The 18,760-nt window shown below is 55.5% G+C and overlaps 2 protein-coding genes across 6 annotated transcripts in view; one reads left to right on the top strand and one right to left on the bottom strand.

The window, feature by feature from the left end:
- DNM3 (dynamin 3) overlaps positions 1–4,368 on the top strand; it is a 171,758-nt gene extending 167,390 nt beyond the window's left edge. For 4 of the 5 annotated variants that reach the window (XM_071435761.1, XM_071435760.1, XM_071435758.1 and 1 more), the window contains one exon: positions 6–3,053. In XM_071435761.1, coding sequence (XP_071291862.1) covers positions 6–75 — 70 coding nt within the window. In that variant the 3' untranslated portion in view covers positions 76–3,053. Of the gene's footprint in view, positions 1–5; positions 3,054–3,967 lie in introns of those variants that run through there. The other variant, XM_071435756.1, reaches the window with a different exon arrangement.
- A 6,355-nt stretch (positions 4,369–10,723) lies between these two features.
- PIGC (phosphatidylinositol glycan anchor biosynthesis class C) lies at positions 10,724–11,862 on the bottom strand. The gene has a single exon (XM_071435606.1). It carries the CDS (start codon positions 11,700–11,702, stop codon positions 10,824–10,826), a length of 879 nt encoding a protein of 292 aa, XP_071291707.1. The 5' UTR covers positions 11,703–11,862; the 3' UTR covers positions 10,724–10,823.
- Between the last annotated feature and the right edge of the window lie 6,898 nt (positions 11,863–18,760).

Here is an 18,760-nt window from a genome sequence, read left to right as displayed (position 1 = left end):
TCCAGTCGAAGACCGCCCCCTTCACCTACTCGGCCCACTGTAATCCGTCCGTTAGACTCCTCCCTGTTAGACTAAAAGGAGTTTCTGGCATGTCACTCGTTGTTAACCAAATATGTGGAAACAAATTGCTTGGTAACTGTCACAATAACCCGTGTATAGTCGCATGTATGGACATCTCTAGGCAAGTAACCAATTTTACTGATATTCTCTGTCCATTCTGCATTGTTTATGAGGTCTTCAATGTTTGGGGAAGGTCTGTGCTGCCTTGATCTTTCCTTCTGCAATAACTGATGTTAGCTAACTTACTGACACATATCTCCACCCAGACAACTGTGCTCACAGTCCTCTACAGCAGCTGGAGGGCTTGACTCTGTGTGTCTTTGTGCATGTGTTGATTTGATCTGCTGCTTTTTTTTCTCCCTTACCTGAAAGGAATCTTGCTTTTATTTGTACCTTCTAGGTTTTCTATTTTCTCTTGTAATGGCTAAACTGGGCAAAGAGAAGCCATGTGGTTTCTTACCAAGCTCTTCTGAAGGCCCCACACTTCCTGGTCTCTCTTGTAAGAAGCTTGCTTCTCCTATAAACTGGCCTTATCCAAATTTTAGTTTTAAGGAATGTTGTTAAACGAGCAGGGTGTGCATGGGACAAGGCATGTTTTGCTGTATTCCCATCCTGGCAGCTGCAATGCCAGGTTGGTTGGGTTGGTGAGGAGCAGGCTGGGGTGCCCCAGCTCACAGGGAGCTGTCCCACCCCACAGCCAGGAGGGGACAGGGTGGTTTGGAGGGCTGGGGTTGACACAGCAGCTCCCTCTGACCCTACTCCCACTCCTGCTCCCACTGCACTCCTGGGAAGTGCTGGAGGGGAGTGAGTGCATGGAAATGTGCTGTGTGCAGGAGCCTGCAAACTGAGCACTGCTTTTGGTCCCTTTGTGACCCAGAAGGACACAGAGACACAGACACATGCACAGCTGGGCTGGGTCCCCTCCTGTGCCCACCGGGGGAGCTCCAGCCTGGACTGGCAGCTGAGCTTCCCAAGGGGTTTGGATGTGAGATATCTGTGATATTTTCACATGCCAGTCAATAAAGTTTCCCTGTGTCCCCTGTGTAAAGATTTTCTTTTTGCATTACATGGTCCTTGCACACACCTTGGTTTACTGTTGCTTTATCCAGCTAAGTTCTGGGAAGTGCTCAGCTGTGCATCCTGGATTATTTTAGCAGCTGCTCACTTGCAGAGGTGCTCTCTGCCTCTTGTTTTGCACGTTATAAATTAATGCATTATAAAAAACCTTTTGTCTTAACTGCATTACTTCACTTTAAACACTTAGGGTCAGTGTCACCCTTAAAGCTTAGAACTTACTGAGTTAACAGAATGAAACTAGAGAGGAATTTGGCCTTGTTCCTTCAGAAAATATGAATTGCTGCTATTAAAATTATGGTTACAGATCCCTTGGCAAAGCAATTGGTGGTTTCAAAGGCCCCAGTACAATCAGTCTAATAAATGTATTTATTGAGACTGCTTGTAGGGCTCCAGTATGCTGTAGCCCCATGGTTAGGAAGAATCCAATCAAAGAGCCACAACAAATGGGGATTCACTCTGTTAATTCCCAGGCTGCTGATTAGCTGTGCTCACCAGTGCAGCAAATCATGTTTCAGCCTGCAGAAGAGAGCCGAGCTTGGGACAGCATCATGATTTGTGTGTTAGTTTAACTTCCATTTCTGTCAACCCCATACTTGTGCCACACTCCTGGGGAGTCTGGAGGTCACATGTGAGGCACGGTGGAGATGGAGTTTGTCAGAGCCCTGGCATCCTGGTGATCTCAGCAGACTGCTGCTGTTTGTGTGGGGAACAGGTCCACATCTCCAGTGCCAAGTGCACAGAATCAGCTTTCAAGGAAAAGAAAAGGTTGAAAACACAAGCACAGTCATACTAATTTTTACTACAAAAAAGAAAACATTTTGATGATTCTTCTTGTCTTCTACACAGCTTTCCACTGCTTAGTGCTCTCTGCTGTAAGCTGTGCTGCATCTGTTGGGTACATTTTTGTAAATAGCCTTGCCAGCACTCCTGTATTTTCAAACAGTTTAACAGAACTCTGTTACTGACTGGCAGCTGCCTGCTGATGGGAAGCCAGGTTTAATGCCTGAGCCACAGAGATCACTGATATCACTTCTGATATCAGAATATCAAATTCTGATACCCACATGGTGATAGAAGACCAGGATGGATGGGTCTTTCAGCAGCCTGGTCTAGTGGAAGGTGTCTCTGCTCGTGGCACCATCCATGAGCAGGGACCAACCCAGCCCACTCTAGGACACTGCAAGGCCACAGTCTGGGTTTGTCCCACCACAGCCCCAGGACTCAGCTGTCCTTTGTCCTTTGGGAAGAGCATGACCCCCAGGAGGGGATTCAGGCCAGTGTGGCTGCAGGGGACACAAGGGCAATGCTGGTAAGTCAGGAGCCTCAATTACATGGCACAGCTCCTGGCCTAAAATGTGCTTTTAAATGCTCCCTCCTTGAGACTCCCTGATTTACTTTGATGACTGTTTCTGCCAAGCATAAGGAAATAGGTGGCACAACTGAGCACTGTCCTTTACTCTGCCCCCAAGAAACTATTTCTCAGCAGTACTCCTGAATTGTAAATAAAGCTCTCAAGGGTGGATTTACCCGAAAGAGGAGGAGGAGGCAGTGAGGCATCAGCACCATCTGGTCCTGTGCTTGATGCTGAGGGTGCAGGACACAGCTGCACAGCCCTCCTTCCTCTGCATCCTCATTCAGATCTCATCTACATCTGGCCCTGGGCCCTAAATGCAACACTTGTAGGTGTCCAGGTTAATAAAAAAACATAAGCACAAATCCAGGGTTTGATGATTTCACCTCTTCTTGCGTATGTGCTTGTGAGAATAAACCACAGAATCTTGTTTCTAGGAAAACCACTTGAATGCTTCCCAAGAAATTGCCACATCCAGTTGAGTAAGTACTGTCCTGCAGCCTTGGCCCACTTCCTTCTGCTGTGGAGTGCCTGGAATGGGTTTGTTTGTCCCACTTACTCCTGATGCTGCCTATCCCATCCATCCTGTCCCTTGTTCTTGGAGGAGCAGCCTTGGCAGCAACTCACTCCATGCCCAAAGGAAAGCAGGACAAACACCCTGTGGGTCTGCCAGAGGGACTGAGCACCTCTGCAGAGCCCTCAGGTGGGATGAGCCAGGTCTGAGCTCTGTGTCTGAGGAGCACAGCTTGCTCTGCCCTTCTCTGCTTCCCTCTGGCACAGCTCTGCTTGCCAGGCCATAGTGGAGCAATAATGAAGCAACACCAGAGTTTCTGATCTTAGGTGAGGTGCACAAAGATCTGGGTGGTGTAGTTGCTAAGTTTCAGGAGGGTGCTCATCTGACACTGCATTTAGGCTGAGCCTGGATCTCTGCCCAGGGAACATTTCCACCTCACCCCGCTGGGGCTGACCAGCAGCTGAAGAGCTTGTGTGTGCTGTGAACAGCTCTGGGCCTGGGGTCTCAAGGGATCTTGTGCTAGGGTTAAAAAGATTGTATGTTCAACAAAAAGGCTTTATGTACATAGTTAATGTGTGTTTATTTTATTGCTGATCTTCTTGCACTTTCTGAGTAAGCCTCCTAAAAGTAGATTATTTATTATATTAAAGAAGATACATTATAGGTTATGGCACTTCGTGTTCAAGTATAACATAGAAAATATTATCCTCCCTGTTGAGAGAGCTCCACTAACCATGATGTGTACAGCATATTGACATTCCTGACTAGTTCTGTCCTAAAACAGCCCAACCCTCCCGAGCTGAGAGCAGACCTGCTTTGTCCCTGTGCCACCAGGGAGCCTCCCGGTGCCCTCCTGGCCCAGCTCCTCCTGCTGTGGCACTGCCCTGCTCCCAGGCTGGGGCAGAGCAGCTCCCTTGTGTAAATGAATGTTACTCTGCCTGTCTTTCCTCTTGCTTTGTCCGCAGGCGAGCTGATGCCGACGGCTCCTCCTCCCGTCCCGACAGCCCTCCACTCTTGCTTGATCTATGATTTGTCCCGCCTTGCCGGCCGTTTGCTTTACTGCTGTCTCTTTACTTTTCCAGGACAGGCTAAACCATGACTTCTTTTTTGTAAGAAGCAAACGCTTAATTTCTTTCTGATTTTTTTGTTTTTGCTCTGTATGTTAATGCCGTACTTGATGTGAGCCAAAACATCTGCCTTTGGTTTCGTAATCTGTAAATGGTTCCTGGTGTTGACCTTTGAGCACAGCGAGTGGATTCCCGAAACCGTGGTCATCACTGAGCATCACATACACCTGCTGTAAAAATGTTATGCTGCATTTCTGAACCCAAAATAAACTGTCATTCTTGATGGGCTTTTCTTATTACTTTCTGGATGTGTATGAGTGGTGTCGTCTGTCTCTTGCACCATCATCTCAGCATTCCACAGTGCCTCGGTGGGGACTGCAGGGAGGATTTATTGGAGGTGCTGCTGTGCTGAGAGCACTGGAGATGTCATTAAAGGGGAGGGGGACCCATTGGGAAGCATTCAGCCTGCTCCCCTGCAAGGGGCTCGGAGTGCTGCAGAGATGTTCTGCTGGGAAATGGATGAATGTTTTACAAGCAGTACCTGGGCTTCACTGCATTGCTGGGGAAAGCACGTTCAGAGGAGTTTCAGAGCTGAGCAGAAGGCCAGACACAGTCCTCCAAAGCAGGAGCTGGAGTTAAAATATGCCTGAAAGGGATTTCCCCCTAAAGATTGTGTACAAATGTGCAGATGTCCTGATTACTCAGTTCCTCCTGCAGATCAGGATCAGCCAAGTGTCTGCAATCAGTGCTTGGAGATGGTCTGTGGGGCACAAAGAACACAACAGCTTCCTCTGGGAACCCCACAGTGCCTAAGGGGGTCCTTCGGTTTTGGGAAAAGAGGGAGCAAAAGGTGGGATGAGCACAGCAGGAACATCTCTGCTGTTTCCTGTAAGATTTGGAGATTTTTTTATTGGTCTTTAATGGCCGTGGCTGAGGCAGTTTGTGCCCTCCCCCTGAGGGAACAGCAGTGTCCCATGTGTCCCCTCTGCTGCAGCCCCTCAGGGCCCCCTGCACGAGCCTGGAGCCAGGAATGTTGGCCAGGGGCAGTTCAGTGCCCTGGGCTGGGTACCAGGGGAGCTCAGTGCCCTGGGTACCAGGGGGAGCTCAGTGCTGGGTACCAGGGGGAGCTCAGGGCTCTGTGCTGGGTACCAGGGAACTCAATGCCCTGGGCTGGGTACCAGGAGAGCTCAGTGCCCTGTGCTGGGTACCAGGAGAGCTCAGTGCCCTGTGCTGGGTACCAGGGGAGCTCAGTGCTGGGTACCAGGGGAGCTCAGTGCCCTGGGCTGGGTACCAGGGGAGCTCAGTGCTCTGTGCTGGGTACCAGGGGGTGCTCAGTGCTGGGTACCAGGGGCAGCTCAGGGCTGGGTACCAGGGGAGCTCAGTGCTGGGTACCAGGGAGTGCTCCGTGCCCTGTGCTGGGTACCAGGGGGTGCTCAGTGCTCTGTGCTGGGTACCAGGAGAGCTCAGGGCTCTGTGCTCTGTGCCCTCACTGCCCCAGGGCTCTCCAGCCTTGTTCTGTTCTTTCCCAGAAATGTCCCCTCCTGTCACCCCAGGGCCATCCAGTTTGATCATTCCTCATTTCACCAGAGCCTCACAGAAGTTCTACTCAAGAGCAGTGTTTGAAGCAGATAATGGTGAGGATTTTAAGGCTGCCTGGGGAAAAGCTCTTGGCCAGGGTAGAATTTGCTGCAAGAAAATTAGAAAGGCTGTGATCAGTGACCTCCACACCTGGGATGGGATTGTTCTGCTTCTCTGGCACTGGCAGGTCAGAAGGGAGGGGTGAGGATGAAAGCCAGGCTGTGCTGAGAGCCAGCTGATTCTAATCTTGCTCTTGCTCTTTTCCTTAATATGCATGTTCTGTGCCTTTTTCTCTTAACCCATTTTATTAAGATAATTTTCTATATGAGTCATTTTATTGTATCTTGGCCTTTTGTTTTAAATCTCCCCCTCTCCCTGTGATTTTTGGGTTATTTTTTGATTTTTTCCTAGGCGACCTCCACCAGCTGTTCCAGGAAGATCATCCTAACACACACACATTTCTTTTGTGTTACATGCAGTGTCTTTTTTTTTTAATCCAAAATTACCTTTAATTTGCACTAGCCTATTTGTAAATGAAAGATTTTATTTTCAGATGTCAATGATAAGCCTGGATGTAAAGAAAATAAAATTCTGACTACAAAAGGAGTGTGTCCTTTGTTTCTGTTGAAGGGTCTACTCCCTCTTCCCACATGGAGACATTCTTACCCTGGGCTCTGTGGAGCCTCCCACCCTCCAAGGTTGTGGAGGGAGGGATGGACATTCTGCTGGAGTTCCAGCACTGGTGAATGCATTCAGCACCAGGATTGCTCCATACAAATGGCTTTGGCTTAGCATGAGCAGGAAGAACAGGCAGCAGAGTTCCAAAACATGTCCAGTGCAGCAGCAGCAGCACCTGGCTGAGCGGAAACTCGAAGGAGAAGATTGCAGCAGATTCCAGACAGTCCCTAGACTGATTAATCTGCACAATTATAAATAAACTGCAGCTGTTCTGACCATTTTTTTCAAGCTGAGCCTCTGGATTCCTTGCAAGCCAACCTCACTGGAGCATCTGAGCTCAAGCAGCTGTAAGGAGCCACCTCTGGGATTCCAAATGTGTCCATCCCTGTGGGAAAGAGAAAATCTGGGATTTAGATGATGTGCTTGTTTTGGGTGCCAGAGAAGTCTGTGAAGGGTCAGTCTGAGAAGGGGGGAAACTGATGGGTTTAAGTGGCTGTTTTCCTCACAGGAAAGCCAAGGGGGTATCACAAACCATGCAGGTGAGTCAGGGGGCACCACAGGGCACTGGACTCCACCTTGGTGTTTTGGGGCCCAAAGCAGAGGCGAGGTGATGGTGAGAGGGAGCTGCAGGGCTGCTGCTCAGGATGGGCAGAGGAGGGGATGAGATCACTCAGTGTGTGCAGAAGGGGCCAGGTCGAGCCAGCCTGAGCTTGTTTTCCAGCCTGGTCTGATGCAGCTTTGCTGAATTTGGGCAGTTCCTCTTGTTGCAGCTGATTTAGGTCCTGCTGACCTCTAAAATATCCAGGGAGCTGCTGAAGCACCTGCATGAGCCGGTAAATAGCAGACACCGAGATTGCTCAAAATATAAGCCCAGAAAGGTGTGGACTTACAGACATTTCTCCTTCTTCTCACTTAGACTTGGTCTCTTGGTAGAGTAGAACAGAGAAGCAGCAATGGTGTAGTAAAAAGTGGGGGAAAACCCCAAACCCTGCTCAATGCCTTTGAACTGCATGGGCTAAACTGGGAATTGCTGGGACTGGCCCAGGTGCTTCCCAGCACCCTGAGACAGGGAGAAAGGGAGACCTACAGCTGCAGGAAAACAACTGGAAAACAACTGGATCTACAGTTCCAGCAAAACAACTGTCCCAAGAATGGAGGAGCTGAGGGTGGCTGCAGCTCTCACCTGTGGAACCCACCAGGTGCTGAGGCAGAAACCCCTCAGCAGAGTTCAGGAATTGTGCATCTCAGGACTACTGCAGAAGCAACAGTGTTGGTACTGGGGAGCTCTTGAGGAGGTTCTGCCCATGCCTCAGGTCAAAGGGAAGGGGGATGGACTGAACTTTACAAACTGCTTTTTCTCCAGGTTGTTCAAAAATCTGTTCTGCACTGGGGGAAGCTCTCCCTGCAGTCCCTCTGAGCTACAGCACAGCAGCAACAACAGATTAAAGGTGGATGATATTTTATCTCAATGGCCTGGCCACAGCACCCAGCCAGGAGCTGCTGCTGAGCTCCCAGCTGCCTGCTGGCCTCCACACATTGGGGTGGAAGGCACAAACTGGTTTCTTGGGGCATTTTATGGTGGGAAATCCTCCACGCAAATCTTTACCTTCTTAAGAAATATTTAGTAAAAAAAATTGAAAATTGGACTCCAGATTCCATGGGTTTGTGGCAGCCATTTCTAAAATCTTCAGTAGAAAGGCACAGGAGCTGGTGTGCTGGGAAACCCTGGCACACTCTTCAACATGAGCTCACAGGGAGGCTCCCTGAAGCTGTTTCACCTCGTGTGTGCTGCCTGCAGCCTGCCCTGCTGCTGTGGCCAGGGGCAGGAGGACAAGGGTGACATTACAGGGCAGTGGATGGGTTAGGACCAAAATCCTGGTTTGCTTTCCTGATCAAAGAGCCAGGCTTTGTTCTCCACAGGCTCCCCAGCTCCAGGCCCCCTCGTGGGAGGGACGTGGCCCCTGAGAGCGCGGTGTGGGTGGCTGCCCCTGGCCTTTCCCTGCAGCAAAGCTGGAGATGGATGGAGGTTCCAGCTGGCACGTGTCAGCAGCTCCCCCAGGAGCAAGGCTGATCCCCAGCCACCTCACAGCTACTCACATTTGGCCAGCTTCAAATCAAAAGAAAATCCCATGCAAGGACTGATCTCAGTGGACTGAACCTTAAGGGAAAGAAATTTGGAATGCAAAAGAACATTTAACCCCTTAGGGTTGGTTGATGAAGTGTTTGTTGCATCAACAGCCAGGACCAACTTCTTGGGTCTCAGGGGGGGTTTGCTCAGGGAGAAAATGCCCAAAGGGCATCCAGCTTTACTGAGTCAGTGCAGAGTTATGGCCAAATCCTGCTCTGTAGAGGATATTCTGACCTCAGGCATGCAGACACACCAATAATGGCCGTTTATACAGCAGCTTAAATAGCAACAGCCCTGCAGAGCACGTGTCCTCAGGAGAAGGTCAGGGAAGTCCCAGGGAAACCCTGTCTGCCCTTTGTGTCTCCTCCTCTCCTCTCCCTGGCTCTCTTCTGCATTCCTCCTTCCTTCAGGTCCCTTTGTGCATCCAGGCTGTGGATTTGGTTTCCATTTCCCAGGTTAGGGTGGGCAGGGTGTCTCTGTGGGCAGCTGAGGGGAGCTGAGCCTTTCCCAGGGGGTCTCTGGGCAAGGACTGAGGCTGTTCCAATCTAATCCTAGAATTCTGTGGTTGGCTCTAAGGAGGTGAAGGGAAGGATGGGGCAGAGCAGAGAGATCTGGGGCTGTGGGCAGCAGGCAGGGCTGGGTGGGACATTCTGCGTCCCCTGGAGCTGGGGGATGGAGCCTGCTGTGGGTCCCCAGATCTTCACAGGTCCCTGCTGGGGCTGAGGGCAAGGTGGCAGCTTGTGCCCAGCTCCACCACCTGAAGTGTTTGAGTGGTCAGTGCCTGCAGTTTTCCAAACCCACGGCTGCTTCTGACTGTGTGAATTTGGGAAGGTGCTTTGTGGGGAAGTATTTCCCCCTGGAGAGTGGGTGCAACAGAAATTCTGCTTCCTTGCAACCTCTCTGTGACAGCCAGGGGCCAAGGAGATGAGATTTGGTTTAGTTCTGATTTACATTCCAGCCTTGCCCCTGTAGCAATGGGTTCTGTGAATCTGTTTGGGATGGCAGCGTTTCAGTGGCATTAGCCCAGTGTCAGATGGGACATTGGGGTCACTGAGCAGCTTTCTGGGAACCCTTCTGTGAAAAAAGAGCTAAAAAATGTCATCTTGACTCTGAGCATCTGGCGAGCTGTGCTCCCCGCGAGACCTGAGCACGGGCTCCAGACTTCTACAGGTTTTAATTAAAAGCAAAATGAGATGTAGTCGTTACCACGACGACAGCAGCAACATTTAACACTTGGCAAGAGCAGTAACAAAGCACTGGAGGTGTTGGGGACTCCGCCGGGGGTTGCTCATTTCCGAGAAAGGAGCGCCTGAAAAGCTCCGGCTCGCTGGGACGGGAAAATCGAGCAGAAGCTGCACTCCTGCAGCTTTTCCGAAAGAGAAATTCCATCAACACCGGGGCGGTGCCAAATGCAGCCCTGGGAGATGGGGCTGGGGCAGGTGTGGGCATCCCTTGGCTCCGGGGTGCCCCTCCGGAGGGCTCTGCCCGCCTGGCTGCCCGAGGGACGGGCACGGGGACAGGGACGGGGACAGGGACGGGGACAGGGGAGGCGCCGGCACCGCGACTGCCCGGCCCGGCCCGGCCTCCAGCGGGACTCGCTTGCCAGGAGCGCCCTCTGTTGTGTGGGAGCGCTGCCGGACAGACGGACGCCGGACAGACGGGGGCGGGTGGGAGCTCCCGGCCCCTGGCATCCCCCCAGCAGCGGGGTGTGCGCCCTTGGGGGCTGCGCTGAGCTCCATCCCTGTGCCTCGGGGTCTGGCCCTGCAGCAAGGCCAGAACTGCCTCTGGAAAGGGGTTAGGGGTGAGAGGAGGGCGTGATGCCCTCTCATCGCCCCCTCTCCCAAGGGATTTAGGGTAACGTGGTGTCTGGCGGTGGTGGGAGGCTATTCTGGCACCCACCAGGGCCGCGGTGCAGTGGCCCTGCAGCTCCATCAGCACCCCTGCCCCAGCGACCTCACCAGGCCCTGCCCTGCAGCCCTCCCGGGCAGTGCCCAGTCCCCAGCACCCCCTGAGGGTCCTGGGGCTGACACTCCATGGGACACATCCCCTGTACCCCAGTGAGGGGCTGACACTCTGTGGGACACATCCCCTGTACCCCAGTGTGGGGCTGACACTCCATGGGACACATCCCCTGTACCCATCTGGGGCTGCATGGCTGGAGCCAACCCCTCCCCTGCTCTTAGCCCTGCAGGGCTCAGCTTCTTCCTCCACCACAGCCTGGCAAGTCAGGGCTAGAAGCGGATCCTGGGGGAACACAAGAGTGGTTGGTCCTTGTTGCCGTGTGAGACTTTATTGGCTCAGGTGTCCTCCCCCACAGGGCTGTCCCCCAGCCAGGACTTTCCACTGCTCACAGCAGAGGGTCCCCCACGGCTACATGAGGAACCTGGAGAGGTCCTCCTTGATCTCAGCCTCGTCCCACGGCCCGTGGATGTTGTCCTTGAGCAGCTGGAGGCGGATGAGGCAGTAGGGGCAGAGGCAGGAGATGGCGAGCAGCAGGGAGGCGAAGAGCACGGCGCCCACGCTGGACACGGTGGCCAGCGCCGCCAGCGCCGCCAGCGCAAAGAGCACCGTGACGGCCACGTAGCAGCGCGGCGTCCGCGCCTTCAGCTTCTTCTGCAGCATGGGCCACAGGGCGAACATCTGCATGGCGAAGGTCACCATGACGAAGGCGTGCAGGGAGCGCGGCAGGCGCGAGGCCAGGCACACCGAGGCGAAGATGGCCATGTTGAGGGACAGCGTGCTGGACACGATGGCGGCGTTGGCGCCGTAGTCGAAGAAGATGAGGTGCCCCAGGAGCATGAGGGCCGACATGGCGTAGATGGTGTCCGTGCTGATGGACTCGGTCAGCGTCTTCAGCACCGGCGAGAAGCCGTAGGTGAAGGCGGCGAACACCAGCGTGCTCTTGAGGTCAGCCCAGCGCGTCCGCCCGCTCGCCCAGCGCCCGGCCCCGCCGTCCACGGCGTCGAACAGGACGTAGCCGAGCAGGGAGGAGACCAGCGCCGCTCCGAAAAGGCCCTGCGGGCTCAGCAGCCCGGCGTCCATGTACCACCAGGTGAGCACGAAGACGCAGACGCTGCACAGCTGCTGCACCACCGCTCCCGACTGGAAGACCACGGCCTGGTACCGGTACTGCCGGGCGTGCACGTTCTTCCGCAGCTCCTCCAGGAACCGCTGGTCCACGTAGTTATCGGGGAAAGGCTGGCGCTCGTACAGCACCTTCTGCCACCGCCGCCCGGGCACCGGCTCCATGGCCCCGGCACGGCGGGGACTCCGCGGCCCCGGCCCCGGCCCCGCCGCCGCTGCCGGAGGTGGCGCAAGGGACGCCGGGGCGCTCACGGCCGCCACCTGCCGGCCGGAGCCCCTGGACACGGGCAGGAGCCCCCGGACACGGGCCGAACCCCGGGACACGGGCTGAAGCCCTGGGCCACGGGCCGGAGCCCCTGGACACAGGCCGGAGCCCCGGGACACGGGCTGAAGCCGTGGGCCACGGGCCAAACCCCGGGCGGGCACCGCCCCGCCTCAGAAGGGTCGCCTCCCCCCGGCTGCGCTCCCCGCTCCGTGTGAGCTTCAGCTGGGCTGGGTTCAGGGCACAGCGCAGCTCCGTGCCCGTGTCCCTCATCCCGAGAGCCTCAAGTCCGTGTCCCACTGCAGCGTGCTCGGGGCGGTCTCTCTCCTGCCTGGCCCCGCAAGCCGGCCCAGCGGGTAGGAGGGATGCCCCTGCCCTGCTCCCACACCGTGGCGGAGGGCAGAATCCCTGCAGCCGGCCGAGGAGGGCACAGCGGCCGATGGGATTTAGCCAGGGCGCCTCTCTGTGCTTGGACATCCCGGTGCGTGCCCAGCCTTGCTGCTGGGAGCGTGACCCCAGCCCATGCTGCAAGCCCCACTCCCTGTCCCGGTCCAGCCAGGCACCTGCTTTTCTGGCCAAACCAGGCTCCAGCAGGCAGCTCAGGAATGTGGGTGTGATGCCACAGGGCTCCCTTCCCCTGCAGCTCCTGCCTGCTCACAGCTCAGTCCTGTCCTGCCCGAGAGAGGAGCAGGAGGAGAAGAGCAGGGCAGGAGAGGGGCAGCTCTGCAGGGACATCCATCTCCTGTGCTGCCCATGTCCACAAAGGGACTCAGCATGTGCAGCAAGGGGACAGGGGCACATTAAGGGAGGTTTCACAGAGGCCAGAGGTGTTTTCCCTAAGTCTGTGTTTGCTTGTGCTCAGGTCAGAGCCTTCCCAGCCCCAGAGAGGTGTTTGCTGCTGAGGAGCTGCTTCATTGGCCTCACCCGAGAGGCCTCGGCCCAGGGCAAGGCAGCCCCAAACAGGGCCTGGTTTGTGCTGTGGGAAGGGGCCCTCATGGCCCCGCTCTCCCAGCGGCAACAGGCGAAGAGCTGTCAGTTGTTTTCACCCAGAGCCTGCCACAGGAGACTCCCCAGACAGATCCCACCTCCTGAGATACGTGAGAGCAGCAGGAAACACCCACACTGCTGCTGTGCCTTTGGGGGGGCCTCAGGCTGGCCACGCCACAGTGACACCTCACAAGTGCCACCTCCCAGCCCTGTGTCACTGCACTTGCTTGGCAGGGCAGAAGCAGCTGCTCACCCTGTGCAGGTACCCCCTGCCAAGGGGCAATGCCAGCAGGCTCCAAGCCAGGATGGAGCTGGATTCAGCTTCAGCTGCCCTCCCTGAAAGCCCCCAGCCCCAGCTTTGCACAGAGCCATGCACGTGCCTACATGTGCACAAGGCAGCGCCCACAGGGACAGGGAGTGCTGCCAGCTCCTGGGATTGCTGGCATTGCTTCGGTGCCCAGGGCCTGGGAACTTGAGATTTTGAACGAAATGTCCTTCTCCCAGAGTCATGGAGTAAAGCTGGGGCATGCAAGAGGAAAGCTGGGAGGGCAGAGAGCCATTCCCTGTGGGCAGGTGCAGGGCAATGCTGTGCTCTCACTGTGGGTGGTGCCAGCAGGTTTGCTGTCACCTGGCCCTGGGCTCTCTGCACATCTGTGATGCTTTAGGGACCAAGAAGAGCATGGGGCTGGAGCATGAGGCTGCTTCCATGTGGTCAGGTCCATGCAGAAACCCCAGTGGAGAGAACAGAGGTGATGGGTACTCTGTGTGCCCTTTCAAGTCTCTGCTGTGGGCCAGCAGAGTGCCTTTGGGGGCAGGGAGGGTGGGAAGCTGGGGCTGGTCAGTGACTCAGAGTGCTCCTGAGCCATGTTGGGTGATGCCAGCAAAACCAAACCCTTGGGGAGATCCAGCACAGCAGCTGGAGCCCCCCACGGGTGCCCACCTGGGCAAGGGGATCTCTCTGGCATTGGCTCTGCACCCCTGGCAATGCCAGCCCAGGGCCAAGACCCACAGGACCTGGCACCCACCTGGTGCTTGGGGGACCCCAGTGACGAAGCAGCTGCCACTGCTGTGCTGGCACCATGTCCCTGGGAGGGGACAGCTTGTGACTGCCACGTGTGGTGGCACCGCCCACGGTGCAAAGGACAGCTCAGCGCTGCCCAGGTGGCCCAGACTTTGCCGCAGGGCAGTGACTGGCAGGGGCAGTGACTGTCCAGGGCAGTGACTGTCAGGGACAGTGACTGGCAGGGGCAGTGACTCTCCTGCCTGCACAGCTGTCCTGGCAGGACCTGCCATGGGACCTGCCACGTCACCGTGACCAGCCAGCCCTGCTGCTCAGAGGGGACCTTGTGCCATGGAGTCACCCCCCAGCCCTCCTGGGAGCTCTCCTGGCAGGATAAGCAATAGCTAAGGTCAAGAATACAAAAGTTCTTTGTGAGCATCGAAATTCCCACTCTGGGTTCTGTGCCACAAGACCTCCCTCACCTCACAGTTCGGTGTCCCCAAGTGCCACTGGCCTCTGGAGAGGCTGTGGGGTGGCAAGGGCTCTGAGCCCCTCTGCTGAGATGCAGGGATGAGGAGCTGGGTGCCATGGCCCTACAAACTCTGTGTGTGCTGGGGCTTGGCTCTGCCCTGCCCTCTGCAAAGGGACCCCACTGCAGATTTGTTTAGAGTCTGCCTCCTCTGAATGTTGGAATTCACTGCTGGGGTTGTCTGGAGGGAAGGTGGAAAAGGTGACAGGCTGGGACTGAAATAGCTGGGATTGATCTGGACCTCCACTGGAAACATTTGAATATCAAAGTATGGCAGGCACTGCTCCCCCCCCCGGCTGGGGGCTGCCTCCAGGTGTGTCTGATTCCCCTCAGGACAGGACCATCACTTGTGCTGCAGAAAGAGGCTTCCAAATAACTCAGCAGCACACTCTGCTGAGGGGCTGAGCCAGCCTGAGCCTGCATGGAGGAGGATGGGTCCTGTGCCTCTCCCTGTCCCCCAGACAGGCTCTTCCCCTGTGTCACCCCACAGGAATGACAGGGAACAGCTATAGATCCCTGGGCCTCCTTTCTCTGCCAAGCCATCCCCCAGCCTTCCCCTTTGACCCTGGAGCCAAACCCTCCCTCCACAGGAATGTTGCTCAGGGAGGGGGGAGGTTGGCACAGCTCCAGCTGCTGCATTTTTCCATGCCCAGAAATGTCTCCTGCCTTAAAAGGCCCCATGGCACGGGCTGTGCCTGCTCTCCTGCAGTCACCTATGTAAGGATTGTTTGGATTCAGTCCCCAGCAGGGACTGGGCTGACAGCAGCCCAGAGCCTTGGGGGGATACTGGGGCAGACAGGGCTGGGAGCCCTGCAGGGCCTGCCCATGGTGCTGCTCCAGCTCTCCCAGGCTCTCCCTTTCCTGTGTGCAGGTCACATTTCCTGAGCTGAGGAGGTACCAAGGCTGCTGGAGAAACCCTGCTCAGAGCTGGCAGAGCAATCCAGGAAAATGGGATTGGGTCTGAGAAGCCCACACTGGACTGGCATCTGCCAGGGCAAGGTTTGGGATTTGCTGAGCCTGTTGCAGGGGGAGAAGGACGGGAAGGCTGAGGATCTGGGGCAGGAGAGATGAGATGTGGAAAGACACGTGCCTGCAGGGATGTGACCTCTGGAACACACAGCACAGCACGTGGGGGGCTGTGAAACTGAGCTGCCTCGCTCCTGGCATTCCCTGCCGGTCAGCACGGATCCCTGCAGCCCTCTGGCAAAACAGCCTCCCCAGCACCCACTGTGGGCTCTGGAGAAAGGGACAAGCCAGCCCAGCCCAGCCCAGGGCCTGGCAGCTCCAGGGCAGGAGGGCAGCAGGGCCTGTTTTGCAGGGGAGCTCATCAGGGTCAAGCTGACACCTAGTAAAGATGTTTTTGTTTTTTAATCTGCTTTAGAAAAAGAAAACCCCTAGGAAACTACAGCCAAAAATGACACCAGCAATGTCCTCTGGCAGTTGCAGGGTGCTCCAGGGTGGGATGAGTCCAAACTTCAGCTGCTCAGGTAAGCTCAGCTCAACCTTCAGCTGTATGTGGCACATCTCTAGCACAGAGATGCAGGGAGGAAACCAGACCTTAGAGATAAAATACTAAAACTGCCTGTGGGACCTGAGCAGGGGTTGTCATGGAAGATGGAAGGTGAAAACTGAGATTTGGGAACAAGGAGGGTCTTATGGTGCACAGAGTGTCTCCAAGACCTGGCACAGCAGGGCTGGGGCTCCAAACAAAGCTTTGCCAAGTGGTTTCTCACTCTGTTCCCCCTTGTTTAGCCCTAAATGTGTAGTGTAGGGATGGATGTGAACTGCTGACCCAGCTCTTCCACAGCTGGTGGAAAGGCATCAAGAGCTGCAGGTGGCAGAACACTGCAAAACCCACCTGCCCAGAGGGTAAGAGCAGTGTCCCCCCAGGGGTGGTGGCTGGAGCCCCACAGCAGCTGCCCAGCACCAACTCTGCCCACCCTGAGCCTCCTACAGCAGCCGCTTCCCTCCCCTTGCAGCTCTGGGACACGGAGTGTGAAGGGACACAGAGTTTCTGACAAGGTTTTAGTGTCTGCCATGGAGACATTTTTGTTCTATAAATGGAGAGGGGGATATTGGATGAAACCGTGCATGCAAACACTGTTGGTTTTTCTAGAAGTGTAGCTGGGGAAAAACTTGCTGTGCACAGGTCAAAAAGAGGTTGCAACTGCCTGTTGCAGCCTGGTGTGCTGAGAGAGGATCCTCCCCTATGCTCCCCTTCCCATTTGCCCAGTAAAGAAGTAAAGAAGCTTTTGTTCAAGCACAGCATGGCCTCAGTCTGGGAACACAGAGATTTCCCAGGAGATGTCCACACCAGGAGCCCTCCCTGCCCTCTTCCTGGAGCTCCAAGCAGGAGCCATGTGCTCAGTAAGGGCTGAGGGGTGTTTGTTTCACCCCTCAGTGCTTCTCCCTGCCACAAAGCACAGGGAGGGGTGCCTGGTGTGCCTGTTCCCCTGCAGCACCAGTCCCTGAGCAGTGACACTCCTGCTGCCACCACCCCCTACCCCCCTGCCTATTTTTAAATATCTGGCAGGGAGGGGATGGAGCCAGGTGGGAATTCAGTTTATTTCAGCAGTGGGCAGAAAGGGAAAGGAGGCAGCTGAGCCTGTGGGGTTCCCTGTGTGTGCCTGGTGAGCCCTTTGGGTCCCTCATCCCCAGCAGAGGTGCTGGTGCTCCTGAGTGGGCTGTGCCACCCTGCCGTGCTCCTGGCACTGCTGCCCCGGGCTCTGACCCCCCCTCAGCCCGGGGGGTGGGTCTCAGGTCTGGGTTTGTGCTGAGAGAGCCACGGAAGCCCTGCCCTGCCCTGCTGGAGCAGGTGCCTGGACATCCCCCACTGTGGCCTTGACTTGCCCAGGGCCATAGAGGAACCCAGCCCTGGGCTGCACCAGGTGCTTTCCCAGCCCTTCCTCCCACCCCTGGGGCAGAGTGAGAAGAGGGAAGGGGAAGCTTCAGCCCACGCTGTCCTCTCAGAAATGAAGGCTAAAAAAGCTTCACACTTTCCTTGTGAAGTTTTGCTGCTTCTCGGTTTCTGCAGTGAAATCTGATTTTTCTTTTCCCAGGGGGGCTCAGACAGCAGGTGTTGGGAAGCACCAGGGGCACCCAGACACCCACCATGGTGGGTTCACCCCTCTGCAAGGCCCCAGGCCCACACCACATTTCCATCACGAGAGCAAGACTTAATTTGGATTCTCTGTGTCCCAGCTGTCAGCAGCCTGTGGACCTTCCCCATTCCATCAGCCCCATCAGATGGCAAGAGAAGCTCCCCAGTGGCTGAGCCCGTTTGTGCTCTCCAGCACCAAGGCTCTGCACTGGTGTCACAGCATTGCCAAGGTGCTGCCCAAGCTGTGCCTGGAACACAGCTGCCAGCAGCATAAGGTGGATTCCTTCCCCAGGCAGCTGTGTCCCAGCCATTCCCAAGCACTGGCTGTAGCACAGAGTGTTTGCTGGCATGCAGAGGCTCTGTGGCTCTGCAGCAGGGCCAGGAGATGCTGCAGCTGAACCCTACCTGGGCATCCCTGCTGGAGCAATCATTTTATCTCCTATTTCTAGGCAAAGTTAAATTTTAGCCACATGACATGAGAAACCAAACTACAAACATTTTCAAAAGTGACATTCTCACCTCAATTCATTTTCTTCATCTTACATGAAGTTTTGACCTCCAGGTTTTGAGCTAAAACCCCACTAAATCCCCACTAGAGAGGAGACCTGGCCCTGGCTGTGCCCCGGGGCTGTCACAGGTGCTCCTGGCTCCATCCTGCTCTGGGACCCGTGCCACAATTCCGGGCTCTTTGGGGCTGTGGCTGCCGATCTCGGCTGCTGCAGGTCAGGCAGCCCCAGCCGGGTGTCACCGTGTCCCTGCTCGCCAAGGCTGCCCGGCGCCAGCCCACGTTCATTAACGCTGAGCACGTTAATTAACCCTGAGCGCTCAGGTGACCCCGCCTGCGGGAATGTCCCGGGTGAGCCCGGAATGTGGCGCTGGATCCGGCGGTCGCTGTGACCGCTGGACTCTCCCGGGATTCAGGGAGTGTGGGAGTGGAACCAGAGCCCACGTCCCCATCTGGGAGCACAGAGGCACGGCCCGTGTGTCACAGGCATTGTGCTGAGTGATGAAAGAGCAATTACCTGCTCAGCTGGAGGGGGAGTTGCTCCCGTTTGATTTCCCAAGGAAAATTATTCCAACCTTTATTTTTTGCACAGCCTTCCTTTCGGTGCAAATGGCCGAAGACATAAAAGAAATTGAGGTTTTTTTACAAGTTTTGTGCTGGTTTGCTGGATTCTCTCCTGTAAGTGGTTAACAGTTCATCTGAAGTCAGAGGAAGGTCTCTGGAGCAATCTTGCAATTTACAGCTTTTCCTTGACCAAGTAAGAAACAGTCAGGAAATTAAACAGGAAATTGTGTCTGGAAGGAACAAAAGTTGTGTTGTCAGAACCTGCTTATGAAAGAT

Source organism: Agelaius tricolor, unplaced genomic scaffold (assembly GCF_023055355.1).
Source record: "Agelaius tricolor isolate 1412-34295 unplaced genomic scaffold, bAgeTri1.0.p SCAF_11, whole genome shotgun sequence".
Taxonomy (NCBI): domain Eukaryota; kingdom Metazoa; phylum Chordata; class Aves; order Passeriformes; family Icteridae; genus Agelaius; species Agelaius tricolor.
Note: the sequence above shows the minus strand (reverse complement) of the source record. Positions and strands in the feature narration are given on the sequence as shown.